We start from the raw sequence: 21,036 nt of genomic DNA, 5'->3' as shown, positions 1-21,036 counted from the left end.
CTTGCTGACAGAAATCATTATTCCTCCTTTAGTGGAATATCAACGTTCTATTTCACAATAATTTATGTAGGTTTTGAACTGATTAATACATATTATAAAATATATTACAAGCATGTTTGAGATATATTTAGTTGGCTGCAAGCACAATGTGAAAAAATTAACAAGCAGTTTTCAGATTACACTGAATTATATTTGCATCTGTAATGTAAAATCAGTGCTTCAAAGCATTAATGATTAATAGTTCTGAACTAGTGACAAATGATGTATATATATAAAGTGGGAAAAGTAAATGTGTGTGTGTGTGTGTATCTATATATCTTCTGTGCTGATTAGAGTATGCCTACTTGGCTGCATTTGTAAATTCATGCATGCAGACAGAGATGCATTGATTGGCACTGAATCCAGAACTGAAGACTTGGGACTCTGTTTTTTCTCTCTTGAGAAAGAGCAGCAGCTTAGATATAACTCACTAATTTAAGGTTGCAAGCCTCTGAAAGCAAAGATTTGGCTCAAATATGCTAATTCCCAATTTTTTATTTTTTTAAAAAAATATGTATCTTAATGTCTAGAATATAGCCGAGTCCCATTCTAATTCCCATAAACCATTTCCTTACTTCTTTCCTCCTGGCTGCCAATGAGTCATGTTGCTGGTGTCCCAAGTATTTACTAAGAAGGCAGTGCATGAGGCCAATTAGGGGCAGTGTGACCAAGGAGGTGACAATGCTGCTGATCATGGAGGGATAAGAATAGCAGTATAAGGATTGTGAATGGCAGGGGTGGAGGTTTTAGCCTTAGGTTTTAGATGCAATGGAGAAACTGTGATTTGACAAACCTCTAAAGGAAACTTGATAAGAGAAGGGATAAGGGGTAGGGGATGTGCAACTGGTCATATATTTCCAAGTCGAAAAAAACCATGGATTGTAGGAATGGGAATACGATGGCTAAACTGAGTGATAGAGATCTCTCAAATACTGAAAATTGTTTCGTAAGAGTCATTCAAAATCTTCTGCTTAAAGAATTAAATTAAAGCCACTTCATAGAATGTATAATATAACTTTTATTCTTTTTTCTAAGCTCTTGGAAAGTTACATAACAACCGTGCTTTAGTTAGGACACCATTTATAGACATTTAAAATGCATCTTTATAAATATTTTACATTTGGTCCATAGAACATTGCAGTTTTCTAAATTATACTGTACTCTCTCTTTTTAAAACAGGCTCTATATATATTTTAGAATATGTATATATTACATATATATTTTTATATAGAGATAAATTTGCTTGGTGTTTAGAGAATAATTAATTATTGCAAAAAGCATATATGATCATATATTCTTTCTTTTTTAAGGGCAAATACTACAAAAAGATACAGCTATTCACAGCTTACACACAGTAGTTCTACGACACTATTTTTGTGCTATATATGATACGTTTGTACAGGATTCTGCTAAAGAGTAAATCTGTCAAACATCTGTCATAATTGTTTTACAATCAAACATTGAATACTGCATTTTTCTTAGAACAACATGGGACTTGGTTACATAAACAATAAAGAGAAAGTCTGAATTTTGTATCTTAAGTCTAATGAAATTCACAGTTATAATGTATATGAAGCAAGTGAAGTATGACATGTTTTCTTTTCTTTCCCCCCCTAAACCCTGAAAATCTACAAGACATTTGGATTTATTTGTGAGTTCATCTATAGATATTCAGCATGTATCATAGATATCTGAATATTTTACAGTTGATCTACTGTATGAAACGGTTTAGAACCTACTAAACAATACTCTTTTTATGAGTTTTTTTATTTGTTAAGTTGAAATATATGTATATATATATTTTCTACAATAATGTGCTTGACATTCTGAGAATAATACCTTATTGCAAGAACATATGTTTGTCACCTTCAGACAAAAACAACAAAAAAACCAACATTCACAGTTAACATGTTGTTCACATAGTAGTTCTACATAAAGTGTGTGCTATCTAACATTGTACGTTGCACAAGGTTTCGCTGAAAAGCATGTTTCATTGCACAGTTCTGTCACAGTTATTTAGAATCAAACATCACATACCACTTTTCTTACGATTCTCACTTTCTGTCTCATAGCTGCCAAACAAGAGTTGCCTTTATGGACTCTTGAGTCTCGCCATTTTCCACACAGGAAGAAATCCATTAGCTTTAGGTGCCTGTGTGGAAAATGCAAGCGAGAGCCTAGAATGGAGCTGTTTATGGCAAGACCGTTCCCTCACTTCTCCATCTTTCCCATGAAAAATACATACCTAAATAAAACCATAAAAATAAAATTCTTTCTTCAAAGTGCTTTATAATATGCTTGCTAGTCAAAAACCTCTATTGTTGATAAGACCTTCAACAGGCCGACTAGAGCAGTGCTAATTTTAAAGCCCTAAATTATATTCTGCAGGGAGCATCTCAATGTAGAAGCTATTTGTTTGGTTCTCTATTTGTGGGAAAGTGCTATACCTGCCAATGACACAACTTAAAAGTGAAGCACAACCTGGATTAAATGAAAGATAACGTGTACAGTTTTAAATATGGCAGCCTTTGGGAGGGACACTTCACAGTTTGAAGTATGTAGTCATATTATCACTTGTGCGGCTGGCTTTTTGTTTTTTGTTTAAAAAACCACCCCAGTACTTTGAAAGATGCCGACATGGAAAATATTCTAAAAGATATATTGCTATAAAATAATACATTAAATGTTGACATCTCAGTAGATTGGGTTAGGGAGTGGTGCAATTTAGTCTGTACTGTATATCCCAAAATAGCTTGTTAATGGCATTTGTATATGAATGATTCAGTATACTGTAGAATATCAGAAGATTTCCATGAAAATTAGAAAAACCAACTCCAGAATAAAGTTGGTCAACATTTTTAAGGGCAGTATTTTCACTGGTAAATTTTCTTGGTAAAAAATACTTTGCTGGTGAATACAAAACAGCTTTCTGTTTTAACTGTTCTCAGAAATAACAGTCTTGGGATTCAAACAGTATGAAATATATTAATAAAAATCAGCTGCACAAAACTTCAAATTGTTGTGTTAAAAGGTAGATTAAAAATGGCCTACATGTCTTTATAAATTCCCAAAGATATCCAGCTCTTACTGAAAGAGAATAAAAATGTTAACAGTCTATGGATTGCCAGGAAACACAAAACATTGTCAACAACTAAGCCCACAAAATGGTTTGATCTTATCCACATTGCTTCCCTTATAGTGGTGATGGTCTTTTGTGCCACTAGAGGTAGGTAATTTTATTCTCAGACATAAATTTGTGGTCATATTCAACCATGTTTCATTTGTGTATGGTTTTTCTTTTTTCTTTTGCCCCCCTACAGGAAGCTTTGTATCATTTTAATGACCCAGACTATATATATGCTTCTTTGTTTGCAGAGTTGCTCTGCTGGGCTTGTTCAGGTCCATTTTCAGGATGAGTAATATCTTCACTTGGTTGAATCATTACCTGGATTCGCTACAGTAGAGAGAGAGAGAGAGAGAGAGGGAGGGAGGGAGGGAATAATTTCATTGTTCTTAATCTGAATGGCTTCCCTTACATTAAATTTATATTCCAGTTCTGTAGTTGTCATTCATGAAAGGTGCAATAGGAAGGAAGGAGGGAAGGAGGCCACAGTTCCTGAATGACTTTCCAATGTATGGTATTGTAATGGTTCTAGGGGTTGCTCATGCGTAAGCAGGTGCCTATCTCCCCAGCTGGGTGCAAACACCTGGCTGGGTTGCCAAAGTGAACCTTTTCTGTCCGGACAGCCACTCACCAGTGGCTGACTCAATCGCTGGCAGAATCCATGAGCGGGCGTTTCTTAAACTTCTTCCAGCAAAGAAGTTCTTTGACGCCTAGTCTCCACCTACCCTCTCTGCGCGGAAGCCTTCTGCGCAGGGAGGGCGTGGGCAACGGAGGACCCCCTACTCTCCCCGCTGGTCCCAGGCAAGGAGTCATGAGACTGCCTCGCCACTTCCCCCAGCTGCCCCCCTTCTCCCCGGGTGCTACGCTGATTCTCTTCCCAAGAAGATGGGCTGCTCCTCCTGATCCCTGGAAGCTCTCTGGAATCCCTCTGGCTTTCGCTCTCCCCTTCCAGTACTGATGGCAGTTCCCTGACATCCACTCCCTCCTCAGGACCCCCCTCACCCCCGGCACGATCTTCCGATACCTCCTCCTCTCTTTCATCGACCGACGATGCGGGGAACCCCCTGAAAGAACTGTCATCATCTTCTGAGGATTCAAAACCGGCCTCCCATCCCCTCGTATCTCTTCCAGCTGGTTGAACCTCCCAGTTTGATTCTTCTCCCTCAGACACCTCCCCTTCCTCCTCCTCGGAGGCAGGAAACCCCACAAAGTCCCCTTCATCGTCTGTGGTTCCGAATTCTTCCTCCCAGAATCTAGCTAATGGTTTAGGTCTATCCGGGAACAAACTATGAAACTCTTCCACCAGATACCCGTCCGTGATTGATTCAGCAGGGACCCAAGTGTTTTCCGACCTGGGTTCTCCCTCCCAGGCTACCAAGTACTCTACCTGGTGACCCCACCACCTCGAATTGAGTATTTCTGTGGCTTCGTTACAGAGTTCCCTCTCCTCTACCCGCGGATGGGTGGTAACCCCTCCCTCCCTTCCTGGGAATTCCTGTCCCTCCCTGTACTGTGAAAGTAGGGACCTATGGAACACCGGATGTATCTTCATGCTGTCGGGCAACTTGAGTTTGAATGCCACTGGGTTGACCTGCTGTATTACCTCAAAAGGCCCCAGTCGCCTAGGCTGCAACTTCTTGCACCCTCCCTTTAGGGGCAACCCTTGGGACGACAACCACACCCAGTCTCCCACCCGTCTGCCTGCCTCTTGTAAACTTCCTTGGTCCTCTCCAAGTTCAGCCTGAGTTGCTGGTGTAAGGTCTCCATTTCTTCGGCAAATTGCTCGGCCGCAGGTACACTCCATCCTTCCTCCCCCCTCCCTGGGAAAGCCCTGGGGTGACACCCGTAAATGAAAGGGCTCATTCCCATGGACATGTGTTCAGCAAATTCAGTCAATGCCAATTTCTCTACCCTATCGTTCTGCCTCTCGCTGACATAGCAGCGAGCGTAGGTACTGCTGGAGTATACTGTTCGCTCTTTCGGCCTGCCCGTTGCTTTCTGGGTGCCGTGCCGTTGAGAAGCTCACCTCGACCTGCAGCAAGCTCATGAGCCTCCGCCAGAACCTGGAAGTAAATTGTTTTCCGTGATCTGAGATTACCCTCAATGGGGTGCCATGCAGCCTGAAAACGTGGTCCACAAATAGCATGGCTGTCTCCTCTGCCGACACTGCGTGTGAAAACGCTATGAAATGGCACATTTTTGTCAGCAGATCGACCACTACCATGACTGCTGTCTTCCCCCTCGACTTGGGCAGATCTGTCATAAAATCAATGGACACCACCTTCCAGGGCCTTTTCAGTGTTGGTAAGGGTTCCAGTAACCCTGCGGGGGCAGTCCTTTGCCCTCTGGCACTGGTCGCACCCTCGTACATATTTTCATACGTCCTCCCTCACCTTTGGCCACCAGAATTGCCTGGTAACTAGTAGCATGGTCTTGTGCTGTCCAAAGTGCCCAGCTGTGGGATTGTCATGGAGCTGCCTCAGTATTTTGCCCCTCAACGTCTCCCCTGGTACATACAGCACCCCCTTGTAGTACAGTACCCCTTCCTTTTCTGAACCCCCCCCATTGTCTCCCTTTCCACCTCTGAGCTCCCTGATTTTAGTCTGAGCAAACTCATCATCTCGGGTGAGCCCTGCTAGCTCTCGTTTACCTACCAACGTTCCCCCACACACCCACTGGTCCTCGGGGAACATGTGCCTGGCCTCCGGAGGCCCTTCCCCCTCCATGTATTCCGGTTTTCTGGAGAGTGCATCCGCCCTAACATTTTCCCCTCCCGGCACGTATTGTATCTCGAAGAAAAACTTGGTGAACTCCTGGGACCATCTGATCTGTCTCTGGTTAAGCACTCGCGTGGTCCGCCAGTATTCCAAGTTCTTGTGGTCAGTTCAGACCTGGATCTTGTGCCACGCCCCTATCAAGAGGTGCCTCCATTGACAAAATGCCGAGTAAATCGCAAGCAGTTCTCGGTCATACACCGTGTAGTTTTGCTCCGACTTGCTCAGCTTCCGGGAGAAAAAGGCGCACGGTCTCCAGTTCTCCTTGGACCCGGGTTGCAACAATACTGCTACAATCGCGCGGTCGGGCGCGTCCGTCTCCAGTCTCATGGGCTTCTCTGGATCCATGTGCAGGAGCTGCTCGTCCGAGGCGAACGCCTTCTTCAATTTCTCAAAGGATTGCTGCGCCTCCTCTGTCCACGCAAACTTCTTTTTGCTACTAAGACAATCCGTAATGGGTGCTGTCAAGTGGGCGAAGTTCCTTACGAACTTCCTGTAGAAGTTCCTGAAACCTAGGAATCTCTGCACATCCTTTCGGTTTTTGGGGGCCTTCCATTCCAGCACTGCCTTCACCTTGCCTGGATCCATAGCCAGTCCCTTGTCTGACAACCTGTATCCTAGGAACTCGACCTCCCGGGCGTGGAATTGGCATTTTTCCAGCTTGACCCACCGGTAACTGGGCTCCCGGAAGCAGGTTGATTTGGCAGTCATATGGTCTGTGGGGGGGCAGTCTATCTGCCTCTCTCTCGCTGAACACCTCCTTCAAATCTGCATATTGTGGTGGCACCTGCCCCTTTTCCTCCAGGGCCGCCCCAGCCACCCTGGCCACAGTCATTCTTGGTTCCTTTACTCCCAGGCAGTGTTCTAAACAGTAAGCTGACCCAAAGGTGAGTGACCGCTGATGCCATGACACCACTGGGTCATGTAGCGCCAGCCAGCTCATTCCTAGTATTATTGGGGGTCCCGCCAGCGTGGCCACATGAAAGGCCATGGTTTCCGTGTGCTGGGAAACACTCATCCGCATTGGCGGTGTCTGGTGTGTCACTTCCCCTCCCAGTAGTTCCCTGCCATCAATGGTGGTCACCTGCAAGGGAAAATCTAGTGGCAACAGGTGGAGCTGGTGCTCCAGAGCGAAGTCTCTACTGAAGAAATTACACGAGCTGCCAGAATCCACCAGCCCCTCCACCTTGACTGGGTGCCCATTTGGGAGTTCTAGCACCACTTCTATGGCTATAGCTGCCTTGGGAGGGTCAGGCTGGGGCACTTCTATTGGTCGCTGGCCTGGCTGCTGCCCCTGCTGGTTGGCAGCCAAGCTTTCTCGTTTCCCTGCACCGGCCCTTCCTCCCCCTTCTCGTTGTGGCCTGCAGCCCCCATCATGCCTTGCCAGGCCTTTCGTTGAGGACAGACCTTTGCAAAATGTCCTGGCCGCTGACAGAGGAAACACTTCTTGGTAGTTTCCCACTCCTTCCCCTCCCTTTTCCGGCCTTCACTAGCGTTTGAAACTTCGCGCGCGCGCGCTCCATCAATTTCCATCAGCTCTGCCGCCTGGGAAGGCTCCCTCGGCATTTCAGGAATGCGGTTGCCATGGAAACGTTCCGCCCTTATCTCCCGCTTTTCCTGAGCCCGCGCTTCCTGGCATACACCAATCGCAAGCACAGTCTTTGTGAGCTCATCCATCAACCGCGGGCAGGGCGCTCTGGACAACTCGTCTTTCACTTTGGGGTCCAAACCTGCCTCAAACAGCATTTGTACTGGTTCAGAGTCCAGGTTCCACCCAAGCTTGTGCACTAACATCGCAAAATTCGACCAGTGGTTTCTGACGGACAGGCTCCCCTGCTTGCACCCCATCAGCTCCCTCCGTGTCACGCTTTGCTCAATCTCGCTGGAGAATATCACGTCCATTGCCTGGTAGAATTTCTTAAGATCTTTGAATGCATCATTCCCCATTGCCATCAAGGGCGCCCATCCTGCAGATGTCCAACAATGTAAGCCACCCTCTCCCCGTCATCAGCAAAGTCATTTTTCTGCAATTCCAAAGTGTATTGAATTTCCGTTCAGAAAGCATTGTAGTCTTGGGGCCTTCCTCCAAACTTATTTACCAGCCCCGGGACCTTCCTCCCTATCGGGGTGGCTCTGACCTGTGCATCCTGAGCCCGCCTCTCCTCCAGCCGCGCTGACAGGGTAGTGACATGTGCCTCCAGGTCTCGATTCCTCTCGACCAGACCTCGCACCATGGCTTCTTGCTCTGTCTCTCCAGCCGGCCCTGTTTGGCTCATCGTGCTGCCTCCCCGGGGCTGCGCACAAGCAATGTCAGGGACTCACAGATGGCTGTAATGGTTCTAGGGGTTGCTCGTGCGTAAGCAGGTGCCTATCTCCCCGGCTGGGCTGCTCCTCCTGATCCCTGGAAGCTCTCTGGAATCCCTCTGGCTTTCGCTCTCCCCCTCCAATACTGATGCCAGTTCCCTGACAGGTATCAATAATTTTTGGGACAATAACACAATTTTTATATCAGTAAATAGTAAACTAGTAGTGAATCTTGCCTAATCAAAATGTTCATCCTCTTATCAGTCCATGCACTGTGTAACAACTGAGATTTGCAGACAGCCTACTTTATTACTTCATTCTGGCCCATTGCCCAAGCACTGCCCTCTTGGGCCAATGATTGGCCAATTTGAATTCCAGTGCATGGTGAGCTATCCCACCCTCCTTTGCGGCCAGCCAGGGAAATTCCCCAACAGGCCGGGCTATGATGGAGAGGCCCTTTTCTCTATGGAGCCAAGATTCTTCCACAATGGGCCACCTCCACCACCCAGAGACTGAGTAAGTGGCCATTCTCAGTTGATGCACTGTGTAACAGCTGAGATTCTCTACAAAGATTTGAGCTGAGATGTTGGTGAAGCCTGCTGGGCTGGGGTCTTCGCTGACATTAGTTCTAAGCAGCATAACCAGTGACCAGAGATTGTGGAAGTTGGGAGGAAACAGGTCAAAGGGAAATGAAATTGGGGCAGAGGAAACTGAGAAGCCCACTCATACAGCTAGAACTCATCTTTACAGTCACAAAGTGGGAAAATCATTTAGCTATGTTTTTACTTGGAAAGGAGAAAGGAAGGTGAGAATCTGAGTACTCCTGTCACATTTTTAATGGCAACTGGTATGGAGAGGCCTTCCTATGCTGCAATATTCTGGAAGCTTAGCTGCCTATCTTTATTTCATTTAAATGTTTTATAGTCCACCCTTCAGCTAGGAAGTTCTCTAGGGGCTCGCTATCATATTGATATATAGTAGATATAGAGATATGTGCCATTGCTACTGATTTACATTTGGACAAATCATAAGAAAAGACTGACCTAGGGATAATTTACTGTAGCAAAGAGGTATACTTTGATATTGTAAATAAGAACGCAACAGCAGATTGTGCTTGCTGAAACTGGCATCTTGCCAAGTGTAGGCACAGTTCTAAAGACATAATTTACCTGTTTCAAGGAGCCTTTTAATGTAAGGAACATGTACGCCATGTAGCCTGGAATCAGCACCATGGATGATAGAGCCATAAACCAGCCAACACCTTGGCCCCATGCCGGGAATACGTAATCACCCAAAGTGAGAGGAGTCATTTGCACGGCACTGAAGATAAACACACCCTGGGGAAGTAAAAGCATTTTAAAAGTCAGCTATGGTTTGTTGTAGTTGCTGCTGCTGCTTTTGCAAGTAGTTCTTTGCTTGGATAGGAAAATTAAAGTGAAAAGTTATTTTCCTTTTTAAAATTCCAGACATCTTCCATTTTACCTATGTAATTTCTGATGGTACTGTTATGAGTTTGGGGTGAGGGTGGGGAAGTAGATTGTATACAAAGACCCCTCCAAGCCCTGGATCCAGCAAGTGTTAAAATATAAGCCATTGAGGTGATAGCCTGGCCAATGAGCCATTAAGGGATACAAAGGAAAGGGGCAAATGGGTCGGACCCCTCACCCAGCTTGCGGCTAGTTTGAAAGACAAAAGGCCACAGTAGAGAGTTGAGTTATGTAAGCCGGAAGCTGGGAGAAAAAGAAGCGAGCTGGAGATATAGTCAGAACATGTTTGATGTCTATTTGAGCCCAAGGCTGCGGCTACGGGAGAAACAAGACCCTTTTGGGGTGTTAATGCTGTGAACCCCTCCATTGCAGACTCAAGTTGTACATCTGTGTAAATAAACCATATCTCATAAAGACACCACAGTCTCCGCTGTGCCTCATTTCCAAAAGTGCTTGGGAACCCTGGAATCTCACAATGCTCAGAGACAGGGATGACGTGCACCTGGAGAGAGCCACTATGGGTATTACTATGTAACCCTATGGGTATTAGGTATTTTCAGATATTTAGTTAGTTCCCCCTCATCGGATATAAGATTTATAGGAATTATACTGAATTTGTCCCTCATAGACAAAAGAGTAATTTCTGCATTCTCAGGAGATTCTCTGGAATGCACAACTTTTGTACAAAACAATGCAATGCAAAGATTCAGTATCCATCCTGCCCACCAGGAGCCACAACATGTTGGTGACAGTTCAAAGGGTTGTGGAGGAAATTGGAGCAGGTGGTAGGGAGGAGACAGGCTTGCTTAAGCTCCTAGAGGTTTTCAGAATCTTAAAGGTGGAGTTCTTAGCAGTGGTGATTAAGGTGAGGGAGATGTCCACCACGAAACCTTTCCCCCCCTCACTGTGTATGGAGTTTTCAGGCAGAAGGAAAGAACAACCTTTCTTTCCCCTTTCTCTAAAAGACATTCCCCCATCTGCTGGATGCATAGCCGTTTAGTGTTATATAGCAACAGAGAAAGGCTTCAGAAGAATGAGCGAAGATGGTGCCCTTTTTCCTTTCTTTCCTCCAAAGTCCTTCCACCCTGCGAGCTAATTTGTATTTGTATTTTTTATTTTATTATTATTCCTTGCTTAATTCTGTGGCAATGTGAGTGTTACGTGCTAATGCAATAGTTCCAAAATGCTGGTTCAGGACTGGGCGTTTATGGAAGCCAGCCCAGAGCTCATTGGTATCCTAGTATTGTGAGATGGGGATGTGAGCATTTCTCATTAATTTATTCCTATACCACTATGATTCCTCAAAGGTCCCCAACTTGTTGCGTCTGTTTCCAAGAGCCCTGCAAGATTTGGCTCGTAAACTCTAACTGCTTGTTAAATTATCTGACCTGTCTTGTAATTGAATTGGCAAATAGCCCTAAACAGTGTGAGATGCATTTTGATATAGAAAAGGATATTTTGAACCATATATATTTATAAATTTTGAAATCATACAGTTTCATAGATTTTTAATTTTCTCTTGTTGCTTCTCCTTTCAAACATTTTATTTTTCATGTACAGAATAAAACAATATATACTGAGGTTTGAGCCTGCTTTACGTGGTTTTCTTTTTGCTTCTCAGTATCATAAAATGATATGTGCATTCACCACTATGACCATTGCTCTAGCCCTTTGCTAGAAATAGCCCAAAGCTATTTTTGCTAGTGGAATCAGCTAAAAAAGACAAAAGTAGAAAGTTTTTGGAAAGAAGAAAATAGAAGATGGCAGCTTTTATATTAGATTATCATCACCTGTGCACTAAAAATAAACACTGGATTCTCTAAAATAATGTGTCTTGGGGCGAGTCGGCAGTTGTTATGGTCCTTCCATTAACTATTGTAAGATTAGAATTTCATTAAGTATACTTTAATTAAAATTATTTTAGTTGCTATTTCTCCAGAAGGCATGGAAGTAGACCAAAGTATTTAGAGAACAGAAAAAAACACAGCTTACATTTTTTAAACACAGCTTACATCTTTTAAAAAGTTTTGTGAATATTATGCTTGAATTGTAAGTTCTATAAATTATTGTACGTTGTTATATCAAAATAAAGCACAAATGTGTGTGTGCATGATCAAATGGCCAAGTGTAGTTGCAGCATTTTAGAGCCTTACTGGACATCCTTATCACTGTGCATTCTTGATTATTTGTGCTCATTTGAACTTAAAAAAAAAAATGTAGACTTGCATTAATTGCATTTAACATCTTTAACATTTTTGTTTCTTACTGCCACAATGATTGGAGTAAAGAAAGACCAGCAGAGCTTCCACCAGATGCAGGGCCTATAGCCAACCATCTCCTGGATATTGTCGTAAAATCTGTTTACACCTAAATAAACAAACAAACAAATTGTTAGTTGGTTGAAACCAATAATGAATGGCTAGGAGAGAGAAAAGGTTTGAAATATATCAGAAGAAGAAGAAGAGTTTGGATTTGATATCCCGCCTTTCACTCCCTTTAAGGAGTCTCAAAGTGGCTCACATTCTCCTTTCCCTTCCTTCCCCACAACAAACACTCTGTGAGGTGAGTGGGGCTGAGAGACTTCAGAGAAGTGTGACTAGCCCAAGGTCACCCAGCAGCTGCATGTGGAGGAGCGGAGACGCGAACCCGGTTCCCCAGATTACGAAACTACCGCTCTTAACCACTACACCACACTGGCTCTCTTGCCAGATAACCTACCAAAGTCTTGCCAGATAACCTGGCAAACCCATTAACAATCCAGTGTTGGTGGTTCTACAGAACTGGTGGCTCCAAAAAAGGCCTTGAAGCCAGGGACTAGCCTAGCTGCAGGGAAATAATCAGACCCGAGTGGGGGAGGTTTTAGCACTGGAAAAATGGAGCCCACAGCCTACGGGGAAGGGAGGAAATAAATGAACAGCAATCCAAACAACAGCCAATACATCATTAGTTCTGGTTACAAGGGGTACATGTGTCATGAGAAAGCTCTTTCCCCCATGATTCAACATTATGGGTTGAGTGCAGGGAAAATGTAACTTCCCAGGAACAGGACCATTAGCAGTAGGAACTGTTAACAGATTTGCATTCCTTGTGCAGAAACAATGCACAGAGGAAGGAAAATGCCAATCCCCTAAGGGAAAAGCCTAGATTCTAGCATGTGAATGTGAATATAATCGATAATCTACAGTAAGATGCTTCAACAAAGAAGAGAATAAATCAGAGAAGTCAACAAAAGAGTCATTAAAATGTAAGAGATTTATTAAGGTCTTATAGGGTTGGTGTGAAAAAGCTCATTTGAAAGCATTAAGTTAGGGAGCTGCAATACGTGTGTATAGGAACTCTGGATCTGAGGGGCATCCCACAGAATCTTGACTAATTTATTGCCTCTTTGTAGCATATTATTATTATTATTTGGGTTGCAATTTGTGTGCACAACTAAGCTGCATCAATAGGATTTAAGTGTTTCATGTACAGGACTGCAACCATGGTTCTAGTTCATCCTAAATATATAGGTATTATGCTGTTATTCATTTACAATCTGGAAACTGTATTTTTCTTTGATAGTTTGATTGCATCTTCAAATTCTGTTAACTTCCTGGATAGAAACTTATTCCTCCCCCCCCCCCCATAGGTGAAACCTTTCTGATCCTCAAAATAATGGTAAAATGAGAATCTAACCTTCACTAAACGTTTTGTGCATATGACTTCACTTTCTTGGTCTTTTTCCAATCCTTATACCCTTTCTAGGCATGGAAATTTCCTGACTGCATTATGTGATGGAAATATTTTCTAAAGCCTTCTGCCAGCTAGCACATCAATGGAGATTGGAAATACCATGTGGAATGTGCTTACATTGATATTTTAAGCACCTATTGGATAGTGCCAGTAACATCACAAATGACAAGCCATCATTTTGTTGATACTTTAAAGTTTTCAAGGATTTAATAATTTGTACATTTATAAAGTGATACTGCTTTTCATAAGCAATGCAGTGCTCATAAAACGTTTAAAACAAAACAAATCAAGGAACAGTTCTTCCATAGCACCGTATATGAATGGTAGTACTTTGACGAGTGCTAGAGTTCTTACAGTTCTTACTTACTTTTTCCAAAAATTCTTAAATTCTAGTTGAAAATGTTAGCATGCTATCAAACACCCCCAATTCTCTCCTCCCTCCTAAGTGCAATATACCGTATTTTTCGTCCTATAGGGCGCACCGGCCCATAGGACGCACCTAGGTTTTTTTTTGGGGGGGAAATGAATAATAAAAAATTATTTCCCCCCCCCCATTCGCAGCTGCAGCCCCAAGCCTTGCACACACCTGCCCGAAGCATGGGGCGCCCTCCGGAGGGCGCCCCGTGCTTCGGGCTGCAGGCTGCCCCAAGCCTCGCGCGCCCGGCGGGAGGTCCCGCCGGGCTTGCAAGGCTTGCGGATAGCTTCCTGAAGCCTGGAGAGCTAGAGGCATCGGTGTGCATCGACCCCTCTCAGTCTCCAGGCTTCAGCGAAAGCCAGCATTCGCCCCATAGGACGCACACACATTTCCCCTTCATTTTTGGAGGGGGGGAAGTGCGCCCTATGGGCTGAAAAATACGGTACATACAGTGAGATGGCACATCTCCCTCACTTAAACAGTTCTGATGGCCTCAAATTACCTCTAGGTATGGCATTATTTTGTTAAGATAAATGTGGCAATTATACAATTTCAGTTTTAAGTACACATAACATTTTAAATGATTACTTCATTTCATCTGGGGACTGCTTTACAAAAAAATTACATTCTTTTGGCTTATTTTCATAAATTTCAAAATACTATAGCATCACATACCATAGCACCAGGATATGGAGATACACTCAAAGAACACAAGAAACAAGAGACTCATTCCACTTGCAGAATAATAGTCGAAAAGCTTGAACACATATAGTCCACCCTGCAATATATAAAATGTGTTAAGTTCATCACACTTCTGAGATTTCCTTTCCTGTTTTGTTTAACCTTTATATTACCTTTACTTTCCTATTTCAATTCTGTTTTTATTACTTGGAGAGATTCTCTAGGTTTATAAGTATTCATTGATCACTTACCCTGGATAACTGTGACCTTTGGACCATACAACTGCAAATAATCAGTGAATTGCCCAACTACGTATCAGTATCAATAAATTTGGTGTGTAATATTTTTATTTTGTAAATTGCCCTGTGATCCGCAGATGAAGGGTGGTATAGGGATAATTCCATATTTATTGATAAGAGTAAATAGTTGAGCTAGGGGTTCTGTCACATGGAAGATGAAGCAAGTTTTTGTTCTCCAGCTCCAGAGGGTAGGACCTGAACCAATGGAGACAAGTTACAAGAAAGGAGATTCCAACTCAGCATCAGGAAGAATATTCTGGTGGTAAGAGCTGTTCAACAGTGGAATGAACTCCCTTGTAAGGTGGTGGACTCTCCTTCCTTGGAGGTTTTTAAGCAGAGGTTGGGTGACCAACTCTCAGGGATGCTTTAATTGAGATTCCTGAATTGCAGGGGGTTGGGTTAGTTGCAATTCTACAATTTTGTAATTCAAAGCAGACACACAATTGGATAGGGAAGGAATAATAAATATGTCAATATCTTGCTCTTATACAAAGAAAGATTCCTTAAATATACCATTTGTGTATTGGTTTTAAATGTTGCCATGGCTTTTGGCATTACTTACATTCCATACTATATAAAATATTGTTCCTGAATGCAGCAATGTCATTGGCTGATGATAACCAAGCCTTTATGTGTTTTTTTTCTATCCAAGGGTTTCTAAGAGTTGCCAAAACAGATGGACTCCTCAGTGGTTGTAAATCAATTTAATAAAACAAGCTGAAAATTTTAAGAGTAGCATTAAGCCTGACAACATGCCAGTAAATATAGGTATTATGCTCATATGCATTATACTAATCTCAAATCCTTAGAGGTTATTGACATTTGAAGGATTAGGAAAAGCTGAATCTCTCCTCTGTCTCCCCACCTTCTTAAATTAATAGGCAATCCACAGAGGACTCTTACTTCATAATTCTGTTTAGTAGAAAATGCGACCACAGCAGATTAGAGATAAGAAGTTCCCAATATAGTATTTACCTGAGTAATATTCGACAGTCCTATCAGATAGGAAACGACACACACACCAGCAATAAAAATTTCTCTCCGACTGCGTAACAGTCTTGGAAATTCATCCACTAGTGCTGTTATGAATCCTTCAACAGTACAGAACTGAAAGTGGAATGAGAGGTTACACACAAAGCAAACCAGCAACATTAGATTGAGCTAAAGCAACATCCAGCTTTATCCTATCCCTTCTCCAATTTCTCTTCTCCCAAACTATTCTGTTGTGATGCAGATCAATAGTCAAGATACATCTGGAACAGGGCAAACCGATATGCCCAGTTCTGATATACTTTGATCAGACTAATGTTGACTCATTTCATGAGTTGTGGTGCAGCTTCTGCAATCATGTTAAAGCATAGGTGGGTTATTTATAGGGCAACATTTCTGAATCTATAAAATATACTGGAAATTAAAAATAGGAAACTCATGCTTTTTAAAATCTGTGGGACAGGTTGTCTGGACTAATCATAATTAAGCTAACTTGTTCCTGCTGAGACTCTAGACCTCAGTTTAGAAACATAATAGATAGTCAAACTGACTTAGATCCCTTTGTGCATTTTGATGCACATGCAGAACTCCTGTACATGCTTAAAGTGACATATAAGTTTCTTCTTAGGGCCACATTTTTTTTCAATAAGCAAATATTACTTTTGCTGCCCTGCCAAAAGAACTACTAAGCACATGACATTCTCCCCTCAAGCTATGAGTGTGTACATTTCTGACAGCCACTGGGAAGTGTGTTAAGACACAATGTTTTAACATACTATAGATTGACTAAGGATAATATGAGACAAGGAGCCATTTTTGGTGGTATCTGTGTTGTGACAGTAGAGTGGAACTTTTTCATATTATACTACAGATGAAGAAGTTAAATAAGTTAAAGAAAAATAAAATAAGGAAGTCCAAAAGCTCTTACACACAGGCCTAGGGTTTTTTTTGGGGGGGGGGGTGAGGAATATTAGGCTACTTTTTATATTTCAGTAGCCTAAAGCTGAACTTAGTTAAGAATATGTTTGACTCAATTAAATTAATAGCAGTTTCTTCAAAATGAATTATTAATTTTGCTGATTTTCTTTTATAAAAGAACTTTAGGCTTCATGAAAGAAATGAACAGAATAAGGACTCTTCATTATTTCCATCCCATTATGAAATAGCTATTGCTGTTGCTAATGTACTGTGTATGTACTTTCACCAAAAGTTAAAGTAAGGTGCGCTATGAAAAATAAGGTTTGTTGACCTGTATGTACATACATTCCACTGTGTTTGTTTACATGGGTGGCACTGTGGGTTAAACCACAGAGCCTAGGGCTTGCCGATCAGGTCAGTCATTCGAATCCCCGTGATGGGGTGAACTCCCGTTGCTCAGTCCCTGCTCCTGCCAACCTAGCAGTTCGAAAGCACAAAGTGCAAGTAGATAAATAGGTACTGCTCCAGCGGGAAGGTAAACGGCATTTCCATGCGCTGCTCTGGTTCGCCAGAAGCGGCTTAGTCATGCTGGCCACATGACCCAGAAGCTGTACGCCAGCTCCCTCGGCCAATAAAGTGAGATGAGTGCCACAACCCCAGAGTTGTCCGCGACTGGACCTAACAGTCAGGGGTACCTTTACCTTGTTTGGCGAATTGGTGAGTAAAGGGGATTTACAGTTCTATATTTTATATTCTGCCCCAGTGATGCAGGTTAGCTCTAATGCCACCCACTGAATTTCATGGCTGAATTGTCCGTTAAATGAAATTGGGCCTCCCCCATTCAAAATGCAACAGCTCCGGCTTCATTGGTTCAATGCTAATAAAGGTCTTCATGTCAGCCTTGTCTAAACAAAATGGCACTCTAAATTATTTTAATATTTACTCTATAAAAGCGTGGGAATCTTGTTTGTTGGGAGCTGTAGCAATAGGGCACAGGGGCTCCATTTTGTGAATTGACCAGGCAGAACTGGTCTGTCACTGGCACTGGCACATGGATATCCTGACAACACACTGGCATCCCCTCCAAAAGCTTATTCCAGAGTGAACTGGAGAAGTGGAAACACTTGGTCGTGGACCCGAAGATGGTAGCCGAGCTTCCACTAGTATAGAAGCTGCCTCTGCTGATGTCAATAATAGCCTGGCTTGAGGGAACATCCATGTAATGGGCCCAGTACCTGTACTACTAATAGGGAGGAGTGAGGACTCTGTAGACCAATGGAACTGATGCTGATGATGTGGTGAGTACCTTCCCTTCTTGCATAGGACATTGGGGGAGAGAACCCAGGGCACTCAAGGGATGTAGCCAAACCAGGAATGTGTCCTCTGAGGAAACAGTAAATGGGGGACATGGGGGTCAAACCTTCACAATGTTTGGCAAGATCAATATCCTGAAAGTACTCAGAGTGAGGAAATTTATGCTACTATAAAGGCATCATCTCATGAGACAGGATAATAATTGGCTGCTTAATTTAAGAAAATAGGCACAATTGTTTGGGGGCCTAAATTGTATTGAAAGCTAGTTGTACACACACACACACACACACACACACACACATACACACACAAACTCACAAATTCACAAAAGTTAGAATTAAACATTATAGGAAAATGTTTTACGAGGCATTTTTAATGCATAGTTTAGCATGCTTCTGCCAGTTCTCCTTTGACACAAGGAGTGGAGAACCTTCAGTCCTGCTCTCAGTGACTGAGAAAAAGATCAGCAAAGGCTGCTGCTTTCATGAACCAAGGGCACTTATAGGGACCAAGAAAATGGGGAGGCTCACTTTATGGGATTCCATATTCTAAGCCACAGTGCACAGACATATTTTAAAGAAAAATTTAATTGGCTGTGGTGTCCCATCTCTGGTAAGCCTTCTCCAAAGAAACTTCTTTGATGTAATGCTTTTGAAACCAGGCAAACTTTTTAAAAATTCTAGGTATATTATTTAACATTTTGCTTATTTAAATACTTGTTAAAGTTCTGCAATCTACTGTTTTATTAGGTGGGTTCTTTTGTATTGTTTTATTGTCTGTAAACTACCCTAGAATCACTGGACCAAAGGTGGCATACAAATTTAAATAGTCACCCATTATAGAAACTGTTCATTAGTGTTAATGGCCCAGTTCAGCCATAGACCTCATTCTGACATAATGAGCCTTGGACCTGTGTGCTCTCCTCCCTTTTCTCCTCTGCATCTACAACCCGGAGATCAGAAGTCTTTACTTCCTTTTTAAACTAAGTTGTTCAGTATTGTGCTTGAAACTCAAGAAATGGGCTGGTCTTAATTACCGGTACTTTTTTTTTTTAGAGAAACAAGCCAGCTTCGAAATGTGGTTCGTGAAGTTGGCTGGTATCAGTGAAGATTGATACAGAGATACAGGTAGCATTGATAGAAACATATAATGAACTGTTGGACATTTGTCTTCAGTAATAGCATTTTTAAAAACAACAATAACACTTCGTTTTACCTGACTGTCAATTCCAAGCATAAGCAACATGGAGAAGAACAGTATTGCCCACAAAGGTGAGACAGGAAGTTGTGTTACTGCTTCTGGATAGGCTAAAAATGCAAGCCCAGGACCTGGTAATGGGGGAAATGTATTTATTGTCACTTACCATTAACGCAATATCTAGCAGCTCAATTTATTAATTATAAACTAATTTAGGCATTTTACTACTGATATCTCATTTCATACTACTGTATAATAACAAAGCTGGAAAAACTGAGACAGATACGAAATGGAGCTTAGAAAGTGTAGGTTTAAATATGCACATGAATGTATATCTCTATATATCTATGGATATAGAAACAACTATATTTTTGTTAAAAACAATTACAATATATTTTTCTATATTCACAATAGCTTCTGCACTCTAAAAGCATTATGAGGTTATGTTGTATAAACATATGAAGCTGCTATGTATTTCCAACAAGTAACTGTGCTGGTAGTTACTTGTTTATGCATGTCTACATTGATTTTTGAACCCTTGGCATGAGGTGTGTTGGCCACTAGGCTTGCAGACACTTCTCAGATTACTTTGGGGTAATGGCTACCGATCTCACAAGCGTATTAGTGCCTTGTTTATGGAAGTGAATGCCACTCTATTTTCCTAGACAACCATTAGGACTAATGAACTTCTGGGGGGGGGGGTATTCTCTCAAGTGCAGATTCCCCAATTATAGTGTAACTTGTCTTCCCTGCTATCTTCTGAAACAATAAGACACTGCAAACTGTTAAGATGTTGCACACCTGATTTTGCAACTTCTTCAATAGGACGTTTGGTGACATGAGCCATGAATCCAACAATGGAGAAGATAACAAAACCAGCAAACATGCTTGTGCAAGAATTTATGCAGCACACTATGATGGAATCCCTGAAAAAAGAGACAGAGAGAGAAGAGGGTAGTAAAACTGTCCAATGTCAGGATTTCAAGCAACATTCCTGTTGACAGGGCAAATTGTTTAAGGCTTATGATACTGTATTATAACTCTGTATATGTAGGATTAACTTTTTAAATACAAAAATTATCAGTGCACTCTAGCTAGTTTTCTTCATTTGACAAAGAAGCCTTTCGTTGGTCTGTCTCTTATTAAGCACTGTGTCTGTTTTGCAGGGGAAAGTACTAATTGACATTACACTGATATGAGCTAGCTGAACAAATTTTGCTCAGGAATATTGAGACATGCAAAGGTAATCTTACTGCCCTAGACATCCCAGTTCCCAAGAGCCTGCAAATCGGGAAGTTTGATATTCTGACATTAAAAGTGGGGCTCTGCAGCAATATGTTGCAGCACCTAACAAAAGTGCTCCTGTTCAGAGTTCGAGCAATTCTTATAGGGCTGTTCAGGACTCACAGAAAGAAGGGAAGATGTCAGGATGAGGGGGGGGGGAGGGAAAAGAGATACTTTAAATCTATCTTATTCACCTGAAATCTCTCCCAGCTATGCTATATAATGCTAAAAGTTGCCAGATCCATCTGAATTGCTTTATTGTTACATAGTTTAGTCATCCTCTCATATAAATGCTGAGAGTTAGAAGCAGATCAATTTAGGGTCTCAATAAGATATTTCTTCATATTCCTCTCTAACCCCAAATGAAGCATAGGTCTTGGTGGAAGCCACACTGAATGTAGGTCCTTGCTGAGAACCTTTTTTTAAAATGTAGAAACCACTACTAATACTTTTGAGTGGCTTCATTTTGCTGCCAAAA

At 42.2% G+C, this 21,036-nt stretch overlaps 1 protein-coding gene and 1 long non-coding RNA gene across 3 annotated transcripts in view; one reads left to right on the top strand and one right to left on the bottom strand.

Annotated features, from left to right (window-relative positions):
• Window positions 1-967: 967 nt before the first annotated feature.
• On the top strand, window positions 968-3,037 carry LOC309334384. Its single transcript, XR_014153063.1, has 2 exons — window positions 968-2,631; window positions 2,669-3,037. It is a non-coding gene; the product is annotated as an uncharacterized lncRNA (long non-coding RNA).
• The window catches only part of SLC6A1 (solute carrier family 6 member 1), a 79,485-nt gene continuing 61,126 nt past the window's right edge, over window positions 2,678-21,036 (bottom strand). For both annotated transcript variants that reach the window (XM_081848227.1, XM_081848228.1), the window contains exons 9-15: window positions 20,076-20,200; window positions 19,293-19,405; window positions 15,831-15,962; window positions 14,551-14,653; window positions 11,995-12,095; window positions 9,411-9,578; window positions 2,678-3,493 (exon numbers count right to left, since the gene is read on the bottom strand). In XM_081848227.1, the coding sequence (XP_081704353.1) occupies window positions 3,389-3,493; window positions 9,411-9,578; window positions 11,995-12,095; window positions 14,551-14,653; window positions 15,831-15,962; window positions 19,293-19,405; window positions 20,076-20,200 (847 nt within the window). In that variant the 3' untranslated portion in view covers window positions 2,678-3,388. The remainder of the gene's footprint in view (window positions 3,494-9,410; window positions 9,579-11,994; window positions 12,096-14,550; window positions 14,654-15,830; window positions 15,963-19,292; window positions 19,406-20,075; window positions 20,201-21,036) is intronic.

Source organism: Podarcis erhardii (genome assembly GCF_964252035.2).
Source record: "Podarcis erhardii genome assembly, chromosome: 2".
NCBI lineage: Eukaryota > Metazoa > Chordata > Lepidosauria > Squamata > Lacertidae > Podarcis > Podarcis erhardii.
This window is presented reverse-complemented; position numbering and strand designations above follow the sequence as displayed.